We start from the raw sequence: 20,557 nt of genomic DNA, 5'->3' as shown, positions 1-20,557 counted from the left end.
GATCTACTAACAGATCTAAGCTCACAAAATAATAGCTCACTTACAATATGAAGTAGGCACCAACCTACTAGAGACAACAATCCTCAAATACACTTGTAGGCACCAAACTGCAGGAGATGTCAATCCCCCAATGCAAGATCTGAGCACCAATAAGAATGTGAGATACTAATCTCACCAATATACAATAGATATGAATTGTGGACCTTCAAGGCTGAATATTTAGCTTCTATTGGATCTAAACTGCATCAAAACTATCATACACAATGTTGATGATCTTTAGATGAAACCACACAATGATTGGGATACTACTCACATTGCATCACCCACATACTCACACATCAACTTCACCTTATCGGTCTTACAATAAAAAACACATTAGGAATGAACCTATATCAACTATATATGTTTTACAATTGTTATTACATTCACATGTCAACCTAAAACATAATTACAATATCCACAAATCGGCCACAAACAATATCCTTAATCAAATGTGTAATATACCAAGTCCATAAGCCCACACATAACTCTAGAAGAAGGTACACAATGTGTTAACCAATGTAGACTTATTTGGTCCCAACAACCATCCACGTGCTATCTCTGATGAGTACACGTTACAAACTTTTGGTGCATCAAACTGGAACATCAACCCAATCGACCAACAAGCACAGTGACCACTCTATCACTTCTAACTTCATGTCTATTGAACCTAAGCCACTGGAACTCTAGAATATGAAATGTCACATGAGGCTTTGCTCTCCTTCCAATCCATAGATCATAACTTTCAATTGTGGCAGATTGCAAAACAAAACAAGTTGCTAGTGTAAACACATTGTATGAGAAACAGACCTTGGTAACATACCACAAACACTTTTGGATCACCTTCAACAAATGGAAGGGATACAAAATTACATTACAATCATAATACAATTGATTTCACCAACATAACTTGTCACTCTACTTTTGCATTGTTATTGTCCTTTTAGAACTCAAATGCTCATAGACATGAGAATAATTGTACTCTTTCAGATACCTTGACATCAATGACAAAACTATCCAACACCTTTGTCATCAATGACAACCTTTTCCTAGAAAATTCACCCTTTGAATTCGTATATGTTCTTTATGCAAGGTTGCTCAAAGTAATTTATTTCCTATTTAAAAGTTAATTCAAGAAACCAATGAGGAGTTTGATTTTGTGATGTCATCTCAATAAGTTAGCTAACTTAACTCGATGAGAGCATAAGAAAGGCTCAAACAATCAATGTGAAGAAGCATCAACGGGTAACATACTTATTTGATAAGAGGGCTAGCACTAGAAAATTTCAAATTGGAGACTTGGTCCTAGTATAGAACACTCAAGCACAATACCAATGAAAATAAAGAAAGTTTTATTCCATGTTCATAGAAAATCTATATGGTGAAGATTCATTATTTATCAAGAGCTTGAATGATGTGAGTTTTCAAGAAATGCAAGTGCATGAAATAATTATTTAAACATCATTTATCTTGGGCTTTGGCCTATTTTGCATCCATGCATAGTTAGTTTTTCTTTGTTTTGTGTGTTTTGTGCAATGATGATTTGTTTATAACTCATTGTGAATGTTTTTGTGATGTTGTCCTCGTGGAGTCTTGGCACTTGTTCAAAATGATGAATAGTTAGTCCTAGTCAATTTTTGGTCTCTTTGATCGTAGAGATAATGGGGATCTCTCGTTGTGTCTATAAGAGGCACACATCCCAAACTAAAGCTAGTGCTAGTTTAAAATGTATAGATTTGGTTTTGTTTTCCAATATTTGTAGTTACTCTATGTAAACCCACATTTTATAATTGATTTTGAAATAATATTAATAGGTTTTCCCTTTATCAAAACAAATCCCCAAGTCTACCTTGTGTTGTCCCCAATGTGCTCATTATATATGATTTTTTTCAAAAAGCCCAAAATATTTCAAGTGTGGGGTGTATTAAGATCATTTCTTTCATTTTTGTAAGTTGTCATAGTTTTAGACTTTTGGGGTTGTCCATCTAGGGTATTTCCATCCCATCTATCTCTACCTTCCCCCTTTGTCTTTACTAGGTCATCAAACTTCATCCTCCCAAAATAAATTTCCACTAAATCTTGACAATTCATTCTATGACCTTTGTAAAACATTTCTAAGTTGTTGAATTATCAACCTCCTTCTTACCTACATACCATCCATTTGAGCCCCAAAAAATTGATCTTGTTCCTATAAAAATATTCTATTTCTTTTAGCACTTAAGTTTTTGGCATCTCTTAATATAGGTATCATCTCCTTTCCTCCACCAAACTCTAAGTTCCTATTATTTTGAACTAAATCTTTTGCAAAGCTAGATTTTCAGGCGTGTGATTCCCTTGTTACTATTTCCATGGTGTGCCCAAGTTTCAACCCCTGAAATCCCTCTCCAAACTCATGTTATTATTGTTTTTGGACTTTAGGACTTCCTTCTCCCACCATGCATCTTGTTCATTCATGTTGGCCTATCAAAGTTTCCTTTCCCCAAGTACTCTTCATATGTCATCCCCAACCCCAATCTCCTAGTTCCTCATTGATCAAAATTTGTTTGTATTTCAAACTAAAGCTTCAAGTTATACCTTACACAAGAACTTCATTTAGACTCCTCCAGACTCCTAGCTTCTTGCTTGAATGGTTTTTTAGAGTCTATTAAAGTTGAATTTGTGAACTTTCGTCTACTTGGGTAATTGTTTCTTGTCACTCCCAACTCCTTAACCCCGTCAATTCTTTTATTCACTTTTTTAGAGTTGTACTTTCCACCCATCCCTTTACCTTGGTACTTCTTCCAATACATCTTTGAAGTCTCCACCACTCAATAACTTCCCATATACTTCATGTTGGATTTTGAGGAGTGAACTTCCTTTCAAACTTGTACCAAGTATAAGTCATCTTTGAATATGACTTTCTAATCACCTCTAATTCCCTGAAACTTTGATTTATGCCTACCATGAGTTATGAGGTATTCCTAAACCCTTAGGCATCCAAAACTCCCATATTTTTATTGTATAGTCCCACCGACCTCCCTACACATCCAAAAGGCCATTTATGATCAAATTTGATATGGTAACCACTAGAAAAGATTTTTCCCACCAACAAAACTCCATCATTTGGGCACAAATTTGCAAGCAATTTTCTAGTTTATAGGAGAAATAGCATAAAATTGCATAAAACCACCATGTCGAAATTGATAGCATCCAAAAATATTATTTATGCAAGTTGCCATGGATTCAAAGGAGAAAAATCATGTGGTAGCCATACCTTCATTTGTCATAGTAGTTGAAAAGTAAAGAGCCCAAGTATTCACATCATTTACTTTTGTGGGCACTTTTCACCTTGTGCATGCAAATCCATAGGCCACTATTGATCAACATGATGTTGAATCGCTAGAGAACCAATCTTTCATGCCTACGAGTGTATTTTTGAGTCTTGAGACAAGAATTTTGGTGCATGGGTTTTGGATCCATCTTGTCAAAGGCATGATTATTCCCTAAGTGTAGAATAGCCACATCTACTCTTCTCATGGTTGCATGACCTAGTTGCAAATCTATTTATGGGTCTACGTTTCTCTTGTAACTGATTGGTCTTTGTTCATATTTTAGAGTCTGCTAATTTAGGTCGAGCTACATATCTTCATTGTACTTATGTATGTGAATGTAATCCATTTTTGTTTTAATAGAAATAATTCATGTCTTTTTTAAATTCTTAATAACTTAATATAAGATATTACTTATTTTCCATTGTTGCAACCTCTCTCCATTTCTATTTAAGAGTTTTAGGGAATTCAATGAATCCCTAAGTTCGCATCTGTTATTTTTTGTGATGATCTGTTCTAGTTTGCATCCAAGTGGTGGTGTACAATATATCTTATTTTTGTGCAAATGTATACAAGGGAAGAAAACTTTCAATGTTAATTTGTATAGCTCTTAAACTAGTTGTGAATTATTAAGTAGAGGTTTTTTTTTTGTTAGAAGGGCATTTAAGTGTTTTCCTCTACGAGACAGAGCCAAGCACATTAAACTCATCTAAGTTAGGGTTTACTTTGTTTTTTATGGTTTCATTTGACTCTATGTTGCAAGAATAGGCAATGGTTTGACAGTTGAAAATTGACCATTCATTCCATTTAAAATCATTTAAACCATTAAAATAAGTTATTTTTAGTTTATTCATTCTACCATTGTGTAGAATCTATTGTGAATTTCTTCTAAAATTGTTGTGAACTTGTGAATTACAAAAGCATTAGAGGACTCTTGTATAATGTTATTGATGTCATACGAAACTAGCAATGAATATATCTACACATATTTGTGGTCAAATTTTATCTTAAGTTGCAACATTTAACCTAACTACCCAAAGTAAGAGATTTATTATTTGAAGGTAAGATATCCTCAACAAAGAACAATAGTTTAAGCCTAATATGTAGTCCCATTTGTGTGGACTTTTTTTAACTTTTTATCTATTTTATCTTTAAAGTGCCTCTAGGATTACCCTCGTAAGATTAGCAAGGTTCATAGTGCAAAAGGGGTCTTTAATCAGCTTACTCATTGACCTTTTCAACCCCTAATTTCAAGATAGGTGTATTTCTATTTGATAAAGTTGGTCACCTTGCCTATGTTCTAGTAAAAGCCTTAGGGTTAAGAGTTCATAGAAAAGAACACTAGCAAGCCCTAATAAATTCCCTTGATTTGGTTGTCATGTTACATCTTTCTACACCTCTTCAAGGAATCTTGTTAAGCCCTAGTCAATGTGATCATTTAGGTGGAGACGAACAAAGCAAGGCCAATCACTCTCTTTTTGTTGAGAAAGTTCTCCAATGATGCACATCCAACAAGGTGCCTATTTTTCATTAATTGTATTTTTATATTTTATAATTGGATTTATATCCAAGGCTACATAGCTTAAGGGGTCATGCCCCATACATTTGATATCATTGGTCTTTTCCTTGATTTCCAAAGAAGTTTGCTATTCATTAGATCAATTATTAGCTTTGTGAAGATCAATAGTGATCAATTTTAACTCTCACAAGACTCAAAGGTTCCAAAGGCTTTGATACCTTGATAACTCCTTTGAAGTCAAACTCACTCTTATAGTTGAGTTGTGTCTTCAAGCCCTATTAACCCTAAGATAGCTTTATCTTATGAAAATAAGTAGATGGCAAAACTTGTTGACGTTATAAGAATAGAAAGCACTCAAAAATTTTGAGATTGTAACACAAAATATGATATTCACCTCCTCCCAAAATCCCACTTACAACTAGACTTAAATTTGATTAGCAACATGTAAGGCATTCCTTCAATGCAGAAATCTTTTACCCAATGAAGTTACCACCATACATCTCTATGTTAGGATGTGATATCCACTAACAGCATTATCACCCAGGTGGATATGAAGTAGTAAGATTAGTCACTTTGTTGTAAAAATTCTCAAGTGATGCAAGGGCATGTTTTTCATCAAGTTATAAGAACAAGGTAGACAATTATTGTTATTCAGTCTTCGAGTTATAATTAGATTTAAATTGGTATGTTTGTATATTTAGTTGTGTACAAAGTACACCTTACATACAATTTTTCTTTTAGAAACTAGCTAGGAAGGGCAGTGTTACCAACATCCATTGAGCATGAACAGATGAATATCCTAAATTATTGCGTGGAAAGGATTGGTTGCCCATGAAGGCTTCATATTTTAACTAAGTGGCTAGCATGATGAGGCACCCCTAGCTAAGAGACCATGATGCATGCAACATGTTTTTAAAGTGAGAGAATATAGTTGTAGAAGGGGCATGGGAGATCCATGGGCAATCAAAAAATCACTCAAGTTTCCACTAATAATAACCTACTATTATAAAGGCAATAAATTAACCCTACAAAATATTTAACATGTTAAATAAATAAAATCAATTATATGTGTGCAACAATCTAAATATAGGAGTTAAGTGTGTAGAATAATTGACATAAGTTAGCTAACATGATAGTAAGAGATTTTACAAATAGAAATGAAAAAGATAAAGGTTTTTATGTGCCCCACCATGTGAACTTGGTGATGGGTACCTTGGATTGAAACTAGATTCTAGATCAAGCAATGACTAAAATTAAATAAATTGGTCGCATAGAACAAAATCACAATTGCAATCCTATCTTCCTAGTGTCGCAATGATGTCCAAGATAGGATTACTATTGTGATCTTGTCTAAGGTTTTGGATTAAGGCAAAAACAGGTTTTGAAGGGGTCCCGAAACCCTTTACAAAGAAGATTCTGAAAAGTTTAGAATCAAAACAAAAAAAACCAAGAAGAGACAGGCTGCAAAAGATAGATCATTACAAATAGCAGCCAAAGAACCAATAAAAACCCAATCGGGTGACAATTCAAACATCTACAGAGTCCCTTAAGATTTACCTTTAGTGGTACCCTTGTGAGATTGAAGAGTCATGTCAAAAGAGGGAGTGGGCGTTTTAGATTTCTTTCCCTTAACAGTAATCCAGCCCTCCTCAACCTTGGTAGCCGCATCAACCCAATCAGACGAACCCAAACCTGAAACAACGAAACTCTGAGAAAAAGAACCAAAAGCATCCACCTTCTCAGGAGCACAAAAGGTCCCACCAAGCAAAGCAGCAACATGAATAGAACCAGAAATAGCAACTCCAACACCACCAAGCAGGGGAGTACCATCTGAGGAATCAACAGGAAGAAGTGGGGACGACTGACTAGCCTCACCAACTCCTCCGCAAGAATCCAAGACTACGGGAGAGGAGACAGCAGTAATCGAACCCTCCACATTAGGAACCTCGTGAGAATCAATTTTCTTCACAACCATATAATACTGATTTAAAGCACCTTTCCACCATGAGGCTGACACGGTCTTCTTTTCAAGTCCACAACATTCAGCCGCATGACCCCTTTTGAAACATCTTCAACACCTGAAGGGAATCCCTTCATAGTCCAGGGTTTGAACCCAACTGCCCTTCGAAGAATTGATAACAATCTCAGCTGGCAGTCCTTTAGAAACATCAAGTTCAACCAAAATGCGAGCAAAGGTAGAATGAAGGTCATTAGATTCATTATCCACCAACAAGAAATTCCCAAGAGCATTGCCAATTTTCTCAAAAAGAAAATTAGCCCACAAATGTAGGGGAAGATAAGGGAGTCACGTTTCAAAAATCAGAGTGTCAAGGCTTAATCATTAAAGGAAAGTTGTCCTTCCAACAAAAATAATTATCACACAAAATAATCTTTCTATCCTCGGCATGCTCAAATTTTGCAACAAAAAAACCTCTAGCCAAAAGGTAGATGTGAACAATACCAGAAATGAGCAGCTCCTAGTGATGGGAGATCCAGTTAGTCGTGCCACTGAGGGAGAGTGATCTTGTCCAAGGTTGATATGTTGGAAATGGAATTCAAAAAGTTCTAAGCAAAGTGACCAAGGCATGTTTGAATTCTAGAATGGGTATTGGGTCAATCAATGCACCAAAATGGTCAATTGTGCGCTTGAATCATGCATTACGACATCAACCCAAATTGGTATAAACCAGATTGTAAAAGGATTAGGGTATGCACTTTTCTACTCGATAGATTATTAAATTTCATAGGGCGTTTCTTTCTCAACTACAAACAAACAAGAAAGGTGTTAATCACATAATAAAAAAATTCAAGTCACCAAAATTTCTCATTCCAGGTGTGTCATTGAGGATATTGGTTGTTAGAGAAAAACGTCTCATGATGAAACTATCTTCTTGCAAGGCGGCGGAACCATCCTTATCTTTACTAGATATTGTTTTTACTTTCTTTTTAAATCCAATGGAGAATCGGATTATATTTATCAGAAGGGTTTTAGAGGTTTTAAAAAAATCAAAAAGTTTTGTTTGTCCATGGTCTCCTTTCTTTGATCCTCCCATAGCTGCCAGATATTGTTTTACTTTCTTTTTAAATCCAATGGAGAATCGGATTATATTTATTAGAAGGGTTTTAGAGGTTTTAAAAAAATCAAGAAGTTTTGTTTGTCCATGGTCTCCTTTCTTTGATCCTCCCATAGCTGCCATCCCGAAGGCTTCTTTGTGGCTAGAACATACAATTTACCTTTGGTTCTATTGAATCCAAAGCTCATTCAACAGCTAATAAAGAATTTGGGCACCTTCATTAAAAATGATATCCTCTGGGATCTCCGTTTTGCAGTTTGTAAGAGTTTGGACTTTTGTTGACTCAAAGCTGCTTTGTCATTCCATAAAAATTGTTTTCAGAGACTCGATTCCTCAACTTTGATGGCTTATCATTTAGATGCTGCCACTACAACCTATTGGTGTTTATTGTGGCCAATTCTCCTAAAGATTCCTTTGGGCCACAGGCATTTTCAGCTTCGGGTTTGGCAACATAAGTCAGTTGATTCAAATGAAGACTTTGTACGGTGTAATCATGTAAAGGTTTTTGCTGGACCTACTTCCCCAAAGAAGATAGATTGTTTATAAAGCTCCGAATCACCGTATCATTCCAAGTTTTGCCAAGTGCAGACGAATTCTGTGATGTGGCTTTGACGGATGTTCTATCAAAAGATTGCTTGGAAGCAATGGATCTAAAGGAAGGAGAAATGCAATTGGCTTCTACCGAAATTCTTACTATTTCTCAATTTGGAAGTTTGACGACTTAACTATGTTTCTTCACTTGGGCGTAGAGGGCAAACAATAAAAGCAAAAGATTGAGAATAGAAACACTTGCCTCTGTGAATTAGCTTTCAATGGACGATGATGGCCCTTCTATCTTAAAGGGGAAGGAGAAGTGCTTTTGCTGATTGGTTAGATTGTATTTCTTTAATGATAAGTTAGTGGAGGTAGGGTTTGTTTGGCTTAGTCTTCTTGTTGTCCAAGGGCTGGGTATAAAATGTTAGTTCCTTCAATGTGGGCTGTTTGGGTAAATAGATATAGTTTCTATTTTAAGACTGTATGCTGGTTTTCCTTCTTTTGGCATTGGCTGAGGCCCCAAAAGATTCTCTCAATTTACGCAGAATAAAATAACAAATTCTAAGTGTTTTTTGAAAGAAATTTGTTACGAAAAAAAAAGGAACCTTTCTAACTACCAAGTTTCTTGTACCAAATACAACTTTCCAAAGCTACAACCACACACTAACCTCTTGGAGGTAAAAAGACTCGTTGAAAACTTAAATGCAGACTTTAACCATTAGCCTTGTCACAGAACTTATGAAAATACTTTATTATTACAAAATTTTCTCATGCACAAGCTTGAATAAACAATTAGGCATCAGAGCTAAAGTTATCCCCTTTATCATTTGATGCCGAGCCAACTCCAGTAATTTGCAGTTTCCTCATGCTTATCAACTCCAGCAATTTGCAATTTTGTCATGCTTTTCTTTCCAAAGCTACTGCCACACTTACTCCTTGGGAGTAAAAAGACTCGTTGAAAACTTTACCACCTATAGCCTTGTCAAAAAACTATGAAAATAAGTTATCCCTAGAGCTCTCACAACTTACTACAAAATTTTCTCAAGCAAAAGCTTGAGTAATCAATTGCGTATCAGAGCTAAAGCTCTCCCCTTTTATCCTTTGATGCTGAATCAACTCCAGTAGTTTGCAATTTCCTCGTGCTTTACTTTCCCTAGCTTTCATTTCTGATGACTAACCTGCAAATTTTGTCTCACACGACCACTCCAATAATTATCCAAATTCGGAAATAATTGTCATCCCATTATTCGTTGTCAAAAATAATCACAACAAAATGTATTGCCAATTGAACTATTAAATTTTGTTGAACCGTGGAACAAATGAGAAAAAGGTGTAAATTTCAATAAATGGCTTAGATGTCAATTAATTATAAGCAAAACAAATCAGCTTATCAGATAGTAAAATTCCTTGATGTGCAGTTGTATAAATTAGAGAGGATAAAGAATTCAACACAGGAACAGGTTATTACATAAACATCTAGCACATCATGCCTACTGTGTGTAATGAAGACAATGAATGCTGTCTGGAGATTATTCCCTCCATGAATGTTTGCAGCAATCTATAATTTGGTTTTCATATGACGCCTGCCTGTGCGGTTATATCACAGCAACTGGGGAAAGGAATAGGACTCCAAACTGTTTCTTGCCTTACAAAAAAGTATGAAACTATTTGATGTAACCTGTAATAGGTGATAAATTGTAGACAAGACCAGATCATTTCAATTGCTTGGCACAACAGATCACCCCCTTACCTGGATAATATTGACCTGGCAACTGTCATATGGCAGGTCTTAGCAGATGACAGTAGAACTGCAACTTCACCAATTGCACCATACCAATGATATTTAAGCTTCCATCTATAAAATAGCAAGCATATTCTTTGCTTTCCTGTTGTGATGCTTCCCTTATCGATATCAATGTTCATACTGTAATATATGTCAAATGCTCCCAAATAGTCAAAGAAATCTGTTATTGTACAGATAGAAAGGGAATTGCAAGAGAAATTTCATTTTACAAAGTGTGAGAACCTAAACTTCTCCTTACTAGGATGCCTTGGACATGTAATTAGCAAATAGTACCACAGTGCCAAAAAAATCCAGATAAATTTCACAATTCTTCAAATAGACTTTCATATGATGGTGACCTTCAAAATTGATTTACAATTTCTCCAATTTGAGAATCCAATGAAGGATATACCATTATTACCTGCATAGAACAAAAAATGAGGGCATAGTAGCAAGACATTTTTTTTTCTGGAGATAAACCCCATCAACTCATATTTACAGTCATTTTGTCATGCAGGAGGTTTGACCAACAATGGACCACCTGCTTTGCCCAGCTTCACCCATTCACAAGGAATTGGTTCCGACTACCTTGTAGCCAGTTCTCTTATCTACCACAATGGTGCTCTATATAGCATACAATAGCAAGATAGAATAGATTTTGATTTAAGGTATTGTGAGACTGAGATAGATCTAGCATACAGTTAACAATTTAACGAATGAAAGAGGGAGAATGACTATTTTGGATGGAAGAATGTTCAGTTTGCCTGCCTTGCCTGGGTATACTAAATTCCTGTCCAGATAAAGGATAATTTGAATGTTGTCTATTCCATCTTTCTCCAATCTTCCTTTGTTCTCCAGGAGCACAACCTAAGATACCTGCTGAACTTGAATCGTGTGATCTGTTCCCATTTGCTGAGGCTCCATATGGTGTATATGTGCTCACTGGTGGCCTTTCTGTACTCTCCAGCCCACCACATTCCTCAAAAATACCAATTCTCCTGCGTCGCTTCCAGGCTTCTGACTTTCCAGTCTCCTGGTCCCTATGAAATGTACCCGCAAGATGTTCTAGAGTTGGATACCTCCGTGCATTCTGATGGTCAGCAGGGAACAAAGCCGATTGACTAGAATCAACATCTCTGCTACTAGGGCCAGGTGCAAAGCTGCTGTTGTCAATCGAGACACCCGTATCTTGATGTGCTTCTTGAGTAAGTTTCTTATATATTTCAGAAAGGCGTTCTCCAGATAAATTGGAGAAAGTAGCAACATAGTTCCAAAGCCGAGTAACCATTCCTGCAAGAGATGAATTGAACTTATAGTAGTTCGGTAAGTAAAGATACTAAAATAAATGTAACATGGTTTGTCATCTATAGTTTTGAAGTGCAAAATGCTTAGCATTGAGAAACTGTTCGCCAGTCTCTTTCCAATTCATAATGGTAAAGCATGTTACATCTTTCTCAACAAGCTAGAAGGGCTCAAATTAACTAGTATCATCTAAACATGTATTTAGAGGCATGAGTGCTATTCCACAAAAGGAAACATCCATATTGTGTACAATAACAAATTGAAAGAACTGCCAATTACTTCTAGAAAAAGTGCTCTACCGTCAGCTCCAGTTAGCAAGATTCCCTATGCAGAACCCTGGTCAAAGGAATTTTCAAAATGGTGATAATTGTGAAAGAATAGGCACAGACAGCATTAGTACTCTAGAATGAGAATGAATGCACATCTAAAATTAGGAAAATTCAAATTGGAATGTTCACAATCCAACTTTTACCCTACGTGTGAGATGCTGGAGTTTGCAGATATATTTAAGAAAAGGGGGATTGTAATCAAGATCAGTAAAAAATTGACTGGTCGTGACTAAAATGCCTTCTGCCCTGAGATGATCAGATCAAAAAATGATGGATATATCCACATTAGTGATTATGATGTGTTTTACTTCTGTTTTCATATTTATATTAAGTCAAGAGAAACATCAATAAAAGCATCAAATGACAAATTTTATTAGTCTCACACTGATTGTTAAAATTGTTTGGTCTGATGATCCAAATGTTTATGAATAACCAGAAATTACAAAATTTGCAAAGAAAAATAATCCAAGGGCTTGAATTGCACATGCAGTCCAACAAAAAAGTAACTTCTAGACAAGATAAGTTCATTTTGGAAAATCAGTGTTGCTAAACACATAATATCAAGAGCTCAAGGCATGATGTTTTTAATCTGTCCGTGTGAACTAGAGGTAAAGCTTGTAAGCGGGTTTGTAAGGTGACATCCAGAGGGCAGCATGGCAGTAGCAACAGCTATTATGATCAATCTGTCCATGTGAACTGTAGGTAAAGCTTGGAAGCTGGATCGAGAAAAGATTGGACCCAGAAAAAAAATTGTTTCCCAGTCAAATTTTGGAACACGAGCATATTCTTATCTTCCATATAATGCAGAGGAGCATATTCAAAAGTAAACAGAACAATACACATGCAGAAATTGCAATTATCTACATCAAAACACTCACTTGAATAATTACGCGAGTTTGAATGTTCTTTCAAAATAACATCAATTTTCCGGCCAAGTAGCTGCAAATAGTTCTTAACTTTGTAAAGTACCTGGCAGAGACACTTAAATTTCAGAAAGGTATAAACACAGAAAACAATTGCTCAGCATAATTAAGCATAACAAGGAACTGCTTTAAATTAAATTAAATCATTTTAAGGCCATCAAAGAGGGTTACCTCCTCTTTAGGAAGGTCTACACTAGTTGCCTGCAATTTCTGCAGCCGTTTTAGAGTGCGTAACTGATCATACATGACATCCGCACACCATTCTCTCCATCTTTCCTCCTTCGTCTCCTGGTCAATCTTCTCCCTGTATCTTTGATACTGAGGCTCTTCTGATTCAGATATTTCACCTTCCTCCTTCACTCGCTCAATCTTAAGATGTTTCTGAAAATGTTCCCTATTTGGCTTAATTCTCTGCTTTGAATGATAAGACTTTCCATGCCCTTCTTTGAAATCTCCAAATGAGGTTTTTGAGAGATATTTCTCACCCTTAGCACTAGGCTTTTCAGTTGAGAGGATCTTTGTATTTGTTTCCTTCTCAGATTCAAATTCCTGCAGCCAAAAACAGTGGCTTGCTTAATATATAAGTAAAACAGTTAGAACTTTAGAACTCAGATACTGGTTCTTGGGGAAAAAGGCTGGGTCCGGGTCCTGGTTCTTGCCGGTCCTGGTCCCACAGAGAATCCGGCCACCTGGGTAGAACCCAGGTGGAACCCAAGGAGAAGCCAGGCGGACCCGGGAGAACCAAGGCCCATGGGTTCCCAAAAAATGGGGCCCACAGGTCATAGAAGTAAAAAAATTATAACCAAACATGAAAATTATAGGTCAAAAATGTCAAAAAAGTATAAACAAACTTGAATCAGTTTGAAACTTGAAATTTGAATATTATCTTTTTTGCAAATTATGAATATGATATTACATTTACAATATATGAATATCAGATTATTTATTGGCATTGGCAATTATGGATTTATGATTTATGATTTATCTGTTATCATTTATGTATCATTGTATGGGAAAGTTACATTGTATGTTTCATATTTGTATGTTTCATATTTGTATGTTTGAACTGTGAACATTTTTAGTTTTGATGTTTGAACTTTGAACATATATATATAATATATATGACATATGCATATATATAATATATATATATATAAAAAATCATCATATAAATATTTTTTTTTTGCCAAATCCGCAAATCCGTATCCGTATCCATACCCGAATCGGTAACTTAGCTTTAGAAGAAACATTAAGTTCCATATTACAAGAGGATTATAATTCGGGACAACTAAATTATAAATCTGTGATAAAAACACTCCCAAGTCTTGTGAATATCTGTTTAGCATACATCTTTTATAAACAGAGTTAATCCTAGCTTCTTCATTTTGGTGATAAGGAACTATGCAGAAAATTCGGTCCTAGCATTATTCATGTGACAGCTATAAAGGTTGAAAATAATATTGGAGTTAAAACCTACAATGGTCTGATGTTCAAGAACACCACAAAAGAGGATATCTACAATAAATTAGTTCAGATATCTTAAACAAACATCTGTTAAACACTGAGAGGTATAAAGTTTAAACCTTGAGCTGCCTATCTTATATAGAGATGATTTATAACGAGATTTATAAACCAAGTATTATATTTTTTATTTGCTCCCGTAATTAAATATTTGATTATAATATTTTCTTACCTGTATTACCCATGTGAAGCTAATTAGTATTTATATTATTTTTAAAGTGTAAGCTGAAAGGCTCTTTGAAAATAGATTCTTCTTTTGTTATGATACTAATTTTGGGTGATTTGTAGTTACTTTTCTTCATTTTGTGGTGAAATTCTAGTCCCTCTCCTTCACAAAATTTAATCATGATAGAAAGGGAACAAATCAGCTTGCAGATCATTTAGCATGAATGCAGCTCACAGTAAACTCCTTCCACCAAGGACTCAAGTGTCATGTCAAACATGATAACTCTATATCAAGATTGAACCACAGAAGCAAATGATTGACAAAAAAATCCAAGGCCACAACAGCAGCCAACAATGGCAACAGACAACCAGCACTAAGTTTGCAAGGAAAATTTCGGCCTATGCACCACATATATCTGGTTCTTATGTTTGTATCATTTATTACCTTAATGCTAACAACTTATCCTCCAGTATATGTGGTTTTTAAATTTCAGATTTTTATGTGTGGTGAGATATTTTTGTCTTACAGTATTATCCTCCATGATATTAGGAAATGTAGAAGTGAGTAACAGGTTAAAAATAAGAAAGCGGGTCTCTATTTTATCTCTTAAAAAGTCATGCAACAGTCTAGAAAGTTTTTATCAAAACCTAACTAATAAGCCTTGTGCACAATGCAAGAACTAGTCATTGTAAGAATTTTCACAATAACGAACTTTTGTCAGTTAGTTTTTCATTATAAAACCCTGTTTGAAAGGCAAATGCATTATGATAGATTATACGTGCATTTTTGTTATTCAGATCTGTATGCAAGGCTGTGTGAATGGTGAATTTTATTATGATAGCTGTAAAAGTTTATAGTTTAACTCTGATTTGCAGCTCTGTGTAAGATTTTGCAAAATGTAGGAAAGCTATTGATGAATTCAGCCTTCGCACTGGGTTTATTGGTAAGGGGGTGGTATCTGCTCCTTCATCTGCCATTCTCCCTCGTTAATTTGCTAAACTGTTTTTTAATTAATCAATCATTTTTTGTGTATGCACAGAGTTTCTGTTCTCAACTACTCTACAATCTGCCAAGAAATCCATGCATATCTCTCCAATTCGGGAAAAACCAAAATAATATTCATGAGGTGCTTAAATATTGTTTCAGCTTAAGCCCAGTAGTGCAAGATCCATAATATTCCAAAATCTCCAAATCAAGCTCCAAGAATAATTACACTACCCCTTCAAATACAGAGAGACTCACGTTATTCCTGGTACTTTTTGCACACTGTTAGCAGAAACTGTTATTATCAATTATGCAATTCATACACTTTTTTTCAGGACTGAGGTGACATTTTCAAGCACTAATACACTGCAAGTAGTCAAATGTCACCTTGTGAGCAGTCCAAATGAGTCAGACAATCAATTTAATGCCCTATCACTTAATAGTATAATACAAGTGGCTCTCCATAAGATAGTGACAGAATTATCAACAAGGTTCCAGTCTATGGGCCAAGCTACAATGAGACAGCAGCCTGCTCAGGTTCTTTTGTTACTTCTTTATTCTTCCGGCATCTTAGGTGTTCTTGTTTTCTAGGTCAATAATAATATAATCCAAGCCTCTTTAGATAATTTCAATATTTTCAAAACTGCAGAATCATTTTCTAATTATATTTGCTTCTCCAGTGCTTAATATCTCAAATTTAAGATTTTTTGATGGATATCAAGGCATTCATCTCTCAAGCTTTCATGTAGGTGTCAAAATGTTAGTGTGCTAGATTTTTAAATTTCAGATTATTTAAAACAATAACTGCAGAGCAAAAGCAAAAGCAAAGCCAACATTCAAAAGAAAACATCAGTACAGACAAATAAAAAAAGCAAAAGCAAAAGCAACCTTTCGTAAAAGAGCAGAGGCCCGAGCATCCAAGTGTGGAGCACGTGGAAGAAAAGTTTCTGAAGCTGAAAGACCAGCTGGAGCTATCTTTCCAGTCAGACCCAACCTGTGGTCAGTCCTAATCTTCTCCCAATTTCCATATCCATGATAGTGGACACCTAGAAGCAGCCTTGCATCATCCACTGTATAAACAGGACAAAAATAGAACATATCAAACTAAAATGTAAATTCATATTACAAGAAGCCATTCATTATGCATTCCCAACATACCTTGGTTCCAGCTGCAAGATTTTGACCATGGAGGATTCCTGGGGTGTGTTTTCAACCTAAACTGTGTGACAGGGTCCTGAAATCGTTTGATCCGTTTTGACAAAAGTTGAAGTTCTCTTACACGTTCTGCTAATTCATATGCCTTAACAGCCACACCAAAAAAGTCCAAGATAGCCCCCTGAAATTTGCACAATAAGTTGCCAAATTTGTAACAGAGGAACCAGCTAAAGTATAAGATTCAAACCAAATACAATAAAGCACAAACCTTGCCTTCACCATTTCCCTTTTTGATAACCTCTTTGCATCCATCAACCAAAGCATTAAAAAGTTCCACCTGGGCACGAGATGCAGCAGATTCAATCGATCCCCCAACTTCTGCTGCTATCAAAACAATACGACTTGAATCACCAAATTTCTTCACCTGTACAAGACAACATTCAGCTATCAAAATTCAAAATAATACAAATTGAATCACCAAATTTCTCCACCTGTAAAAGACAATTTACTTTTTGAGTCTTTGTTATACAAAATAATGCATCAGCATCTATCTTGACAGCTATAAGCAATCATTCAGTGTCTTAAATATCTGTCATTTATTGCAGACTGGACGAAACAGTCAAAGTGACTGCAAGAAGTCTCACCGCTTTTACAAAATTACTTGCATCCTTCTTTGAAAGACCACCACCTGCCCATTCACAAACATAGCCAGCAGCCCCTTCAATCCGTGGCAATAATTGAATAGGTGCTTCTGAAACTTTTCCAGAGCGCTTTGAAACCCTTTCTTGTACTTCACCCCCCCTCTTCCTTCTCTTCCCATTTTTGTCAGGTTGGGAAACTTCCGCATAACTTTTAGTGTTTCTTGCAGCACGGGGTGCCAAAAATTCCTGCTAAGATAAATGCCACTCTTAATGTTTCTCTAAGATCACAGTTCCTTGAAATTCAAGAAAAGAATCAAGGGCAGCACATTAAGCCAATTACAAATTAGCCCAAAGATTAATACCAAGGTAGGATCTAAAAGATTCTTATCTCTACAAATCTATCATGCACTTTCTAACAAAACCAATTAAACTTTAAGAACATATTTTGGACTGAACATTTGGTTCATGCATACTTCAGCTTGTGATATTGCTTCGGGATGAATCAATCGACTCCAAAATGTCCCATCATCTTCTGGATTGCTGAAACTTGCAACCTAGAAGGGTAAACAGAGAGATACAACTGTCAAAATATATAATCTCCAGAAAGATTTTTCCTCAAATCTTATAAGGTATCCCCCTCACCCTGTGTTGATCCTAGATTGTTGCTAACTAGATTAATCAAAATTATAGAAAAATTCACATGGCTACTTAATTAACTAAATCCCTTCGAATCAAATGTAAGCATTACTACTTAATAAATGAAATCTCTTATCTAATGAAATTAAAAATACAGTCTCCTTACCGTCAACGCAATATTCAATTATCAAGGCCAGTTATACGAATATAACAAATATAATCTTGAATATAAGAAGAATAGCAAAATCATCATTATAAAATAGTCACCCACCTTAAAGGCACTTAAAAGTTCAGTTCCGTCCTGCTCACCAGTACCCTTTGACTCAACCTTTTCAGCTCTTGCAAGAATTTCATCAATATCCATGTTCTCAAGCTTCCTCTTTGCTTCCTCTTCATTTTTATCCTCCTTGAAGAGCTCCTCAGCACCAAACCTCAGAATTGCAGATAGCTCATTCTGAACATCAAAATCCATAGCAAATAGATGTCACAAATAGCATTTCAGTAATAACACTAGAAATTGAATAATATTTTTAATATTTTATTATTACAGTTTTCTTTATCCCAGAATGTGAAACTCTACAGATACCTAATATAAAAACAAACAAGCCCAACAGTTCTTGAGTATTTCCATCTCCAAAGCTGTTGGATATAACAAGATCTATAAATGGATGAGAGAAAAGACTAAATACCTTATCAAACATTGAAGTTCCCTTTTTTTGATCTTTCTTCTCTAGTCTACCCTCTGCATTGAGCTTCTGAATAACTAAATGGTCAAGAACCTACCAAACAGACAGAATATGTTAATGTTCAGTATGAGCTAAAAAGCACAATATAAATCATGAATTAATGAAAATTGGAGTACCATCTTCTGCTTAGCCCTTTCTAGAATGTCTTCCTCAACACTCTTACTGGTAACAAAACGATAAACATTCACCACCTCCTGCTGCCCAATTCGATGGGCCCTACTCATTGCCTGTAAATAGAAGACGAAAAATATATGCTACTAAAAATATATCAACACATAGAAGAAACAGAAAATGAAAAAAAAAATGTACTCTTTGCAAAATTAGCCAAGATTTCAATTACAATTTTGTTTCTGGCAATAATTATGGAAACAGAAACTATAAAAAGCTTTAAGAATTGAATATAACCTGTAAATCATTTTGAGGATTCCAGTCGGAATCAAAGATAATAACTGTATCTGCAGTAGCCAGATTGATTCCCAGACCACCTGCACGGGTTGAAAGGAGGAAACAAAAATCTTCACTTCCAGGTGCATTAAAATGCTCCATTGCCTGATGGCGCAAGTCTGCCCTCGTGCTGCCATCCAATCTCTGAAATTGGAAGCCCCTCAAAGACAAATAATCGGCTAGTAAATCCAACATCCTGACCATCTGCATTAAGAATCAAACCCATAACAATAATAAAAGATGACATATTTCTTTCAAGTACGTGATGCCTAAAAAGTCCTATGAACAAACAAAGATGGATAAAATTTTAGTAAAAACCTGTGAGAATATCAAGACACGATGTTTTGTCTCACGCAACCTAACAAGCAATTTGTCCAAAATAACTAGTTTGCCACTGCTTAAGACAAGGCGCTGAACTTTGCTGCTGTCATTCAAGTTACCATCTCCACCATACCCATAATCAGCACTCTCGAAGAGAAATGGATGATTACAACATTTCTTCAACTCGACAACAACATTCAATAGTGATACCTGATATTGATAAACAGTCATAAGTAAAAGCATTACAGCAGGAGAAAAGTATAAAGAGCTGTATTCACTATAAACAAGTTAAATAGAGATGTCATCCATTTTGTCACATTATATCATTTATACCAATCAACACACATGCATGCAAAACCCTGGAAACTAAGCAAATCTTAATAATTATCTCTCAGCAAAGACCTAAAACAGCTAAACTAACCTGGTTCCCACGTACTCCTTTATTTAAATCATGAAAGTTTCGCTCCAAAATCCATTTATAATACCTTCCATTGGATGTGAAAATAATCAATAGAGTACAAATAGCTTATGCAAATATTGTTTAGCAAGAAAAAATTGTATACTATACACCATTATAAATATGGATAAAATTTTCTAACACCAGAATTTCTTACTGTTTCTGCAGAGGAGACATCTCAACTCGTAAAATTCTTTCTATTTTAGGGGGTAAAGATTTCTCAACATCTTTGATGACTCTTCGTAGAATATGAGGCCGCAGTTCTCTGTGTAAATTAGCAAGCTACAGTGCAACCAATGATTTTCAATTTATAAAGATGAAAATCTCCCACAGAACTCCAATGAACGAATGAGAATATATGGAAAACGAAAAAAGAAAAAATTCATTAACTAACCTCATTCTCAGTCACCGAACTCAAGTCCTTGTATTTCTCCACAAATTCATCCTTATTACTGAATTTGTCTTGATCTAGGAAATGGAGTAGAGCCCTATGAAAAATAGGACATGTTGATTTAGATAGGGCATTGCAAAGAAATTTTAACAAAGATTTTTCTTTTCAAAGTTTGATGTATTGATTTGAATGTTTCATAAATAGCTGGCCTCATTAATGCTTGCACAAAAAATGCAACGTCAGTAATTTTTCCCCATGATCCTTCTGTAATTGTGTCTGTGGAA

General features: G+C 35.4%; 1 protein-coding gene across 6 annotated transcripts in view; it reads right to left on the bottom strand.

Moving 5' to 3' along the window:
* Positions 1–10,567: 10,567 nt before the first annotated feature.
* LOC131032034 (protein CHROMATIN REMODELING 5) overlaps positions 10,568–20,557 on the bottom strand; it is a 40,103-nt gene continuing 30,113 nt past the window's right edge. For 3 of the 6 annotated variants that reach the window (XM_057962942.2, XM_057962961.2, XM_057962949.2), the window contains exons 16-31: positions 20,277–20,370; positions 20,040–20,164; positions 19,847–19,910; positions 19,423–19,635; positions 19,066–19,308; positions 18,777–18,887; positions 18,604–18,693; positions 18,186–18,368; positions 17,752–17,832; positions 17,282–17,527; positions 16,906–17,061; positions 16,641–16,818; positions 16,371–16,552; positions 12,983–13,360; positions 12,767–12,857; positions 10,568–11,547 (exon numbers count right to left, since the gene is read on the bottom strand). In XM_057962942.2, the coding sequence (XP_057818925.2) occupies positions 10,967–11,547; positions 12,767–12,857; positions 12,983–13,360; positions 16,371–16,552; positions 16,641–16,818; positions 16,906–17,061; positions 17,282–17,527; positions 17,752–17,832; positions 18,186–18,368; positions 18,604–18,693; positions 18,777–18,887; positions 19,066–19,308; positions 19,423–19,635; positions 19,847–19,910; positions 20,040–20,164; positions 20,277–20,370 (3,016 nt within the window). In that variant the 3' untranslated portion in view covers positions 10,568–10,966. The other 3 variants (XM_057962955.2, XM_057962976.2, XM_057962966.2) reach the window with 3 other exon arrangements.

The sequence above is a fragment of the Cryptomeria japonica genome, chromosome 6 (assembly GCF_030272615.1).
Source record: "Cryptomeria japonica chromosome 6, Sugi_1.0, whole genome shotgun sequence".
Taxonomy (NCBI): Eukaryota; Viridiplantae; Streptophyta; class Pinopsida; order Cupressales; family Cupressaceae; genus Cryptomeria; species Cryptomeria japonica.
The sequence above is the reverse complement of the archived record's forward strand: the minus strand, read 5'-3'. Positions and strand labels throughout refer to the sequence as shown.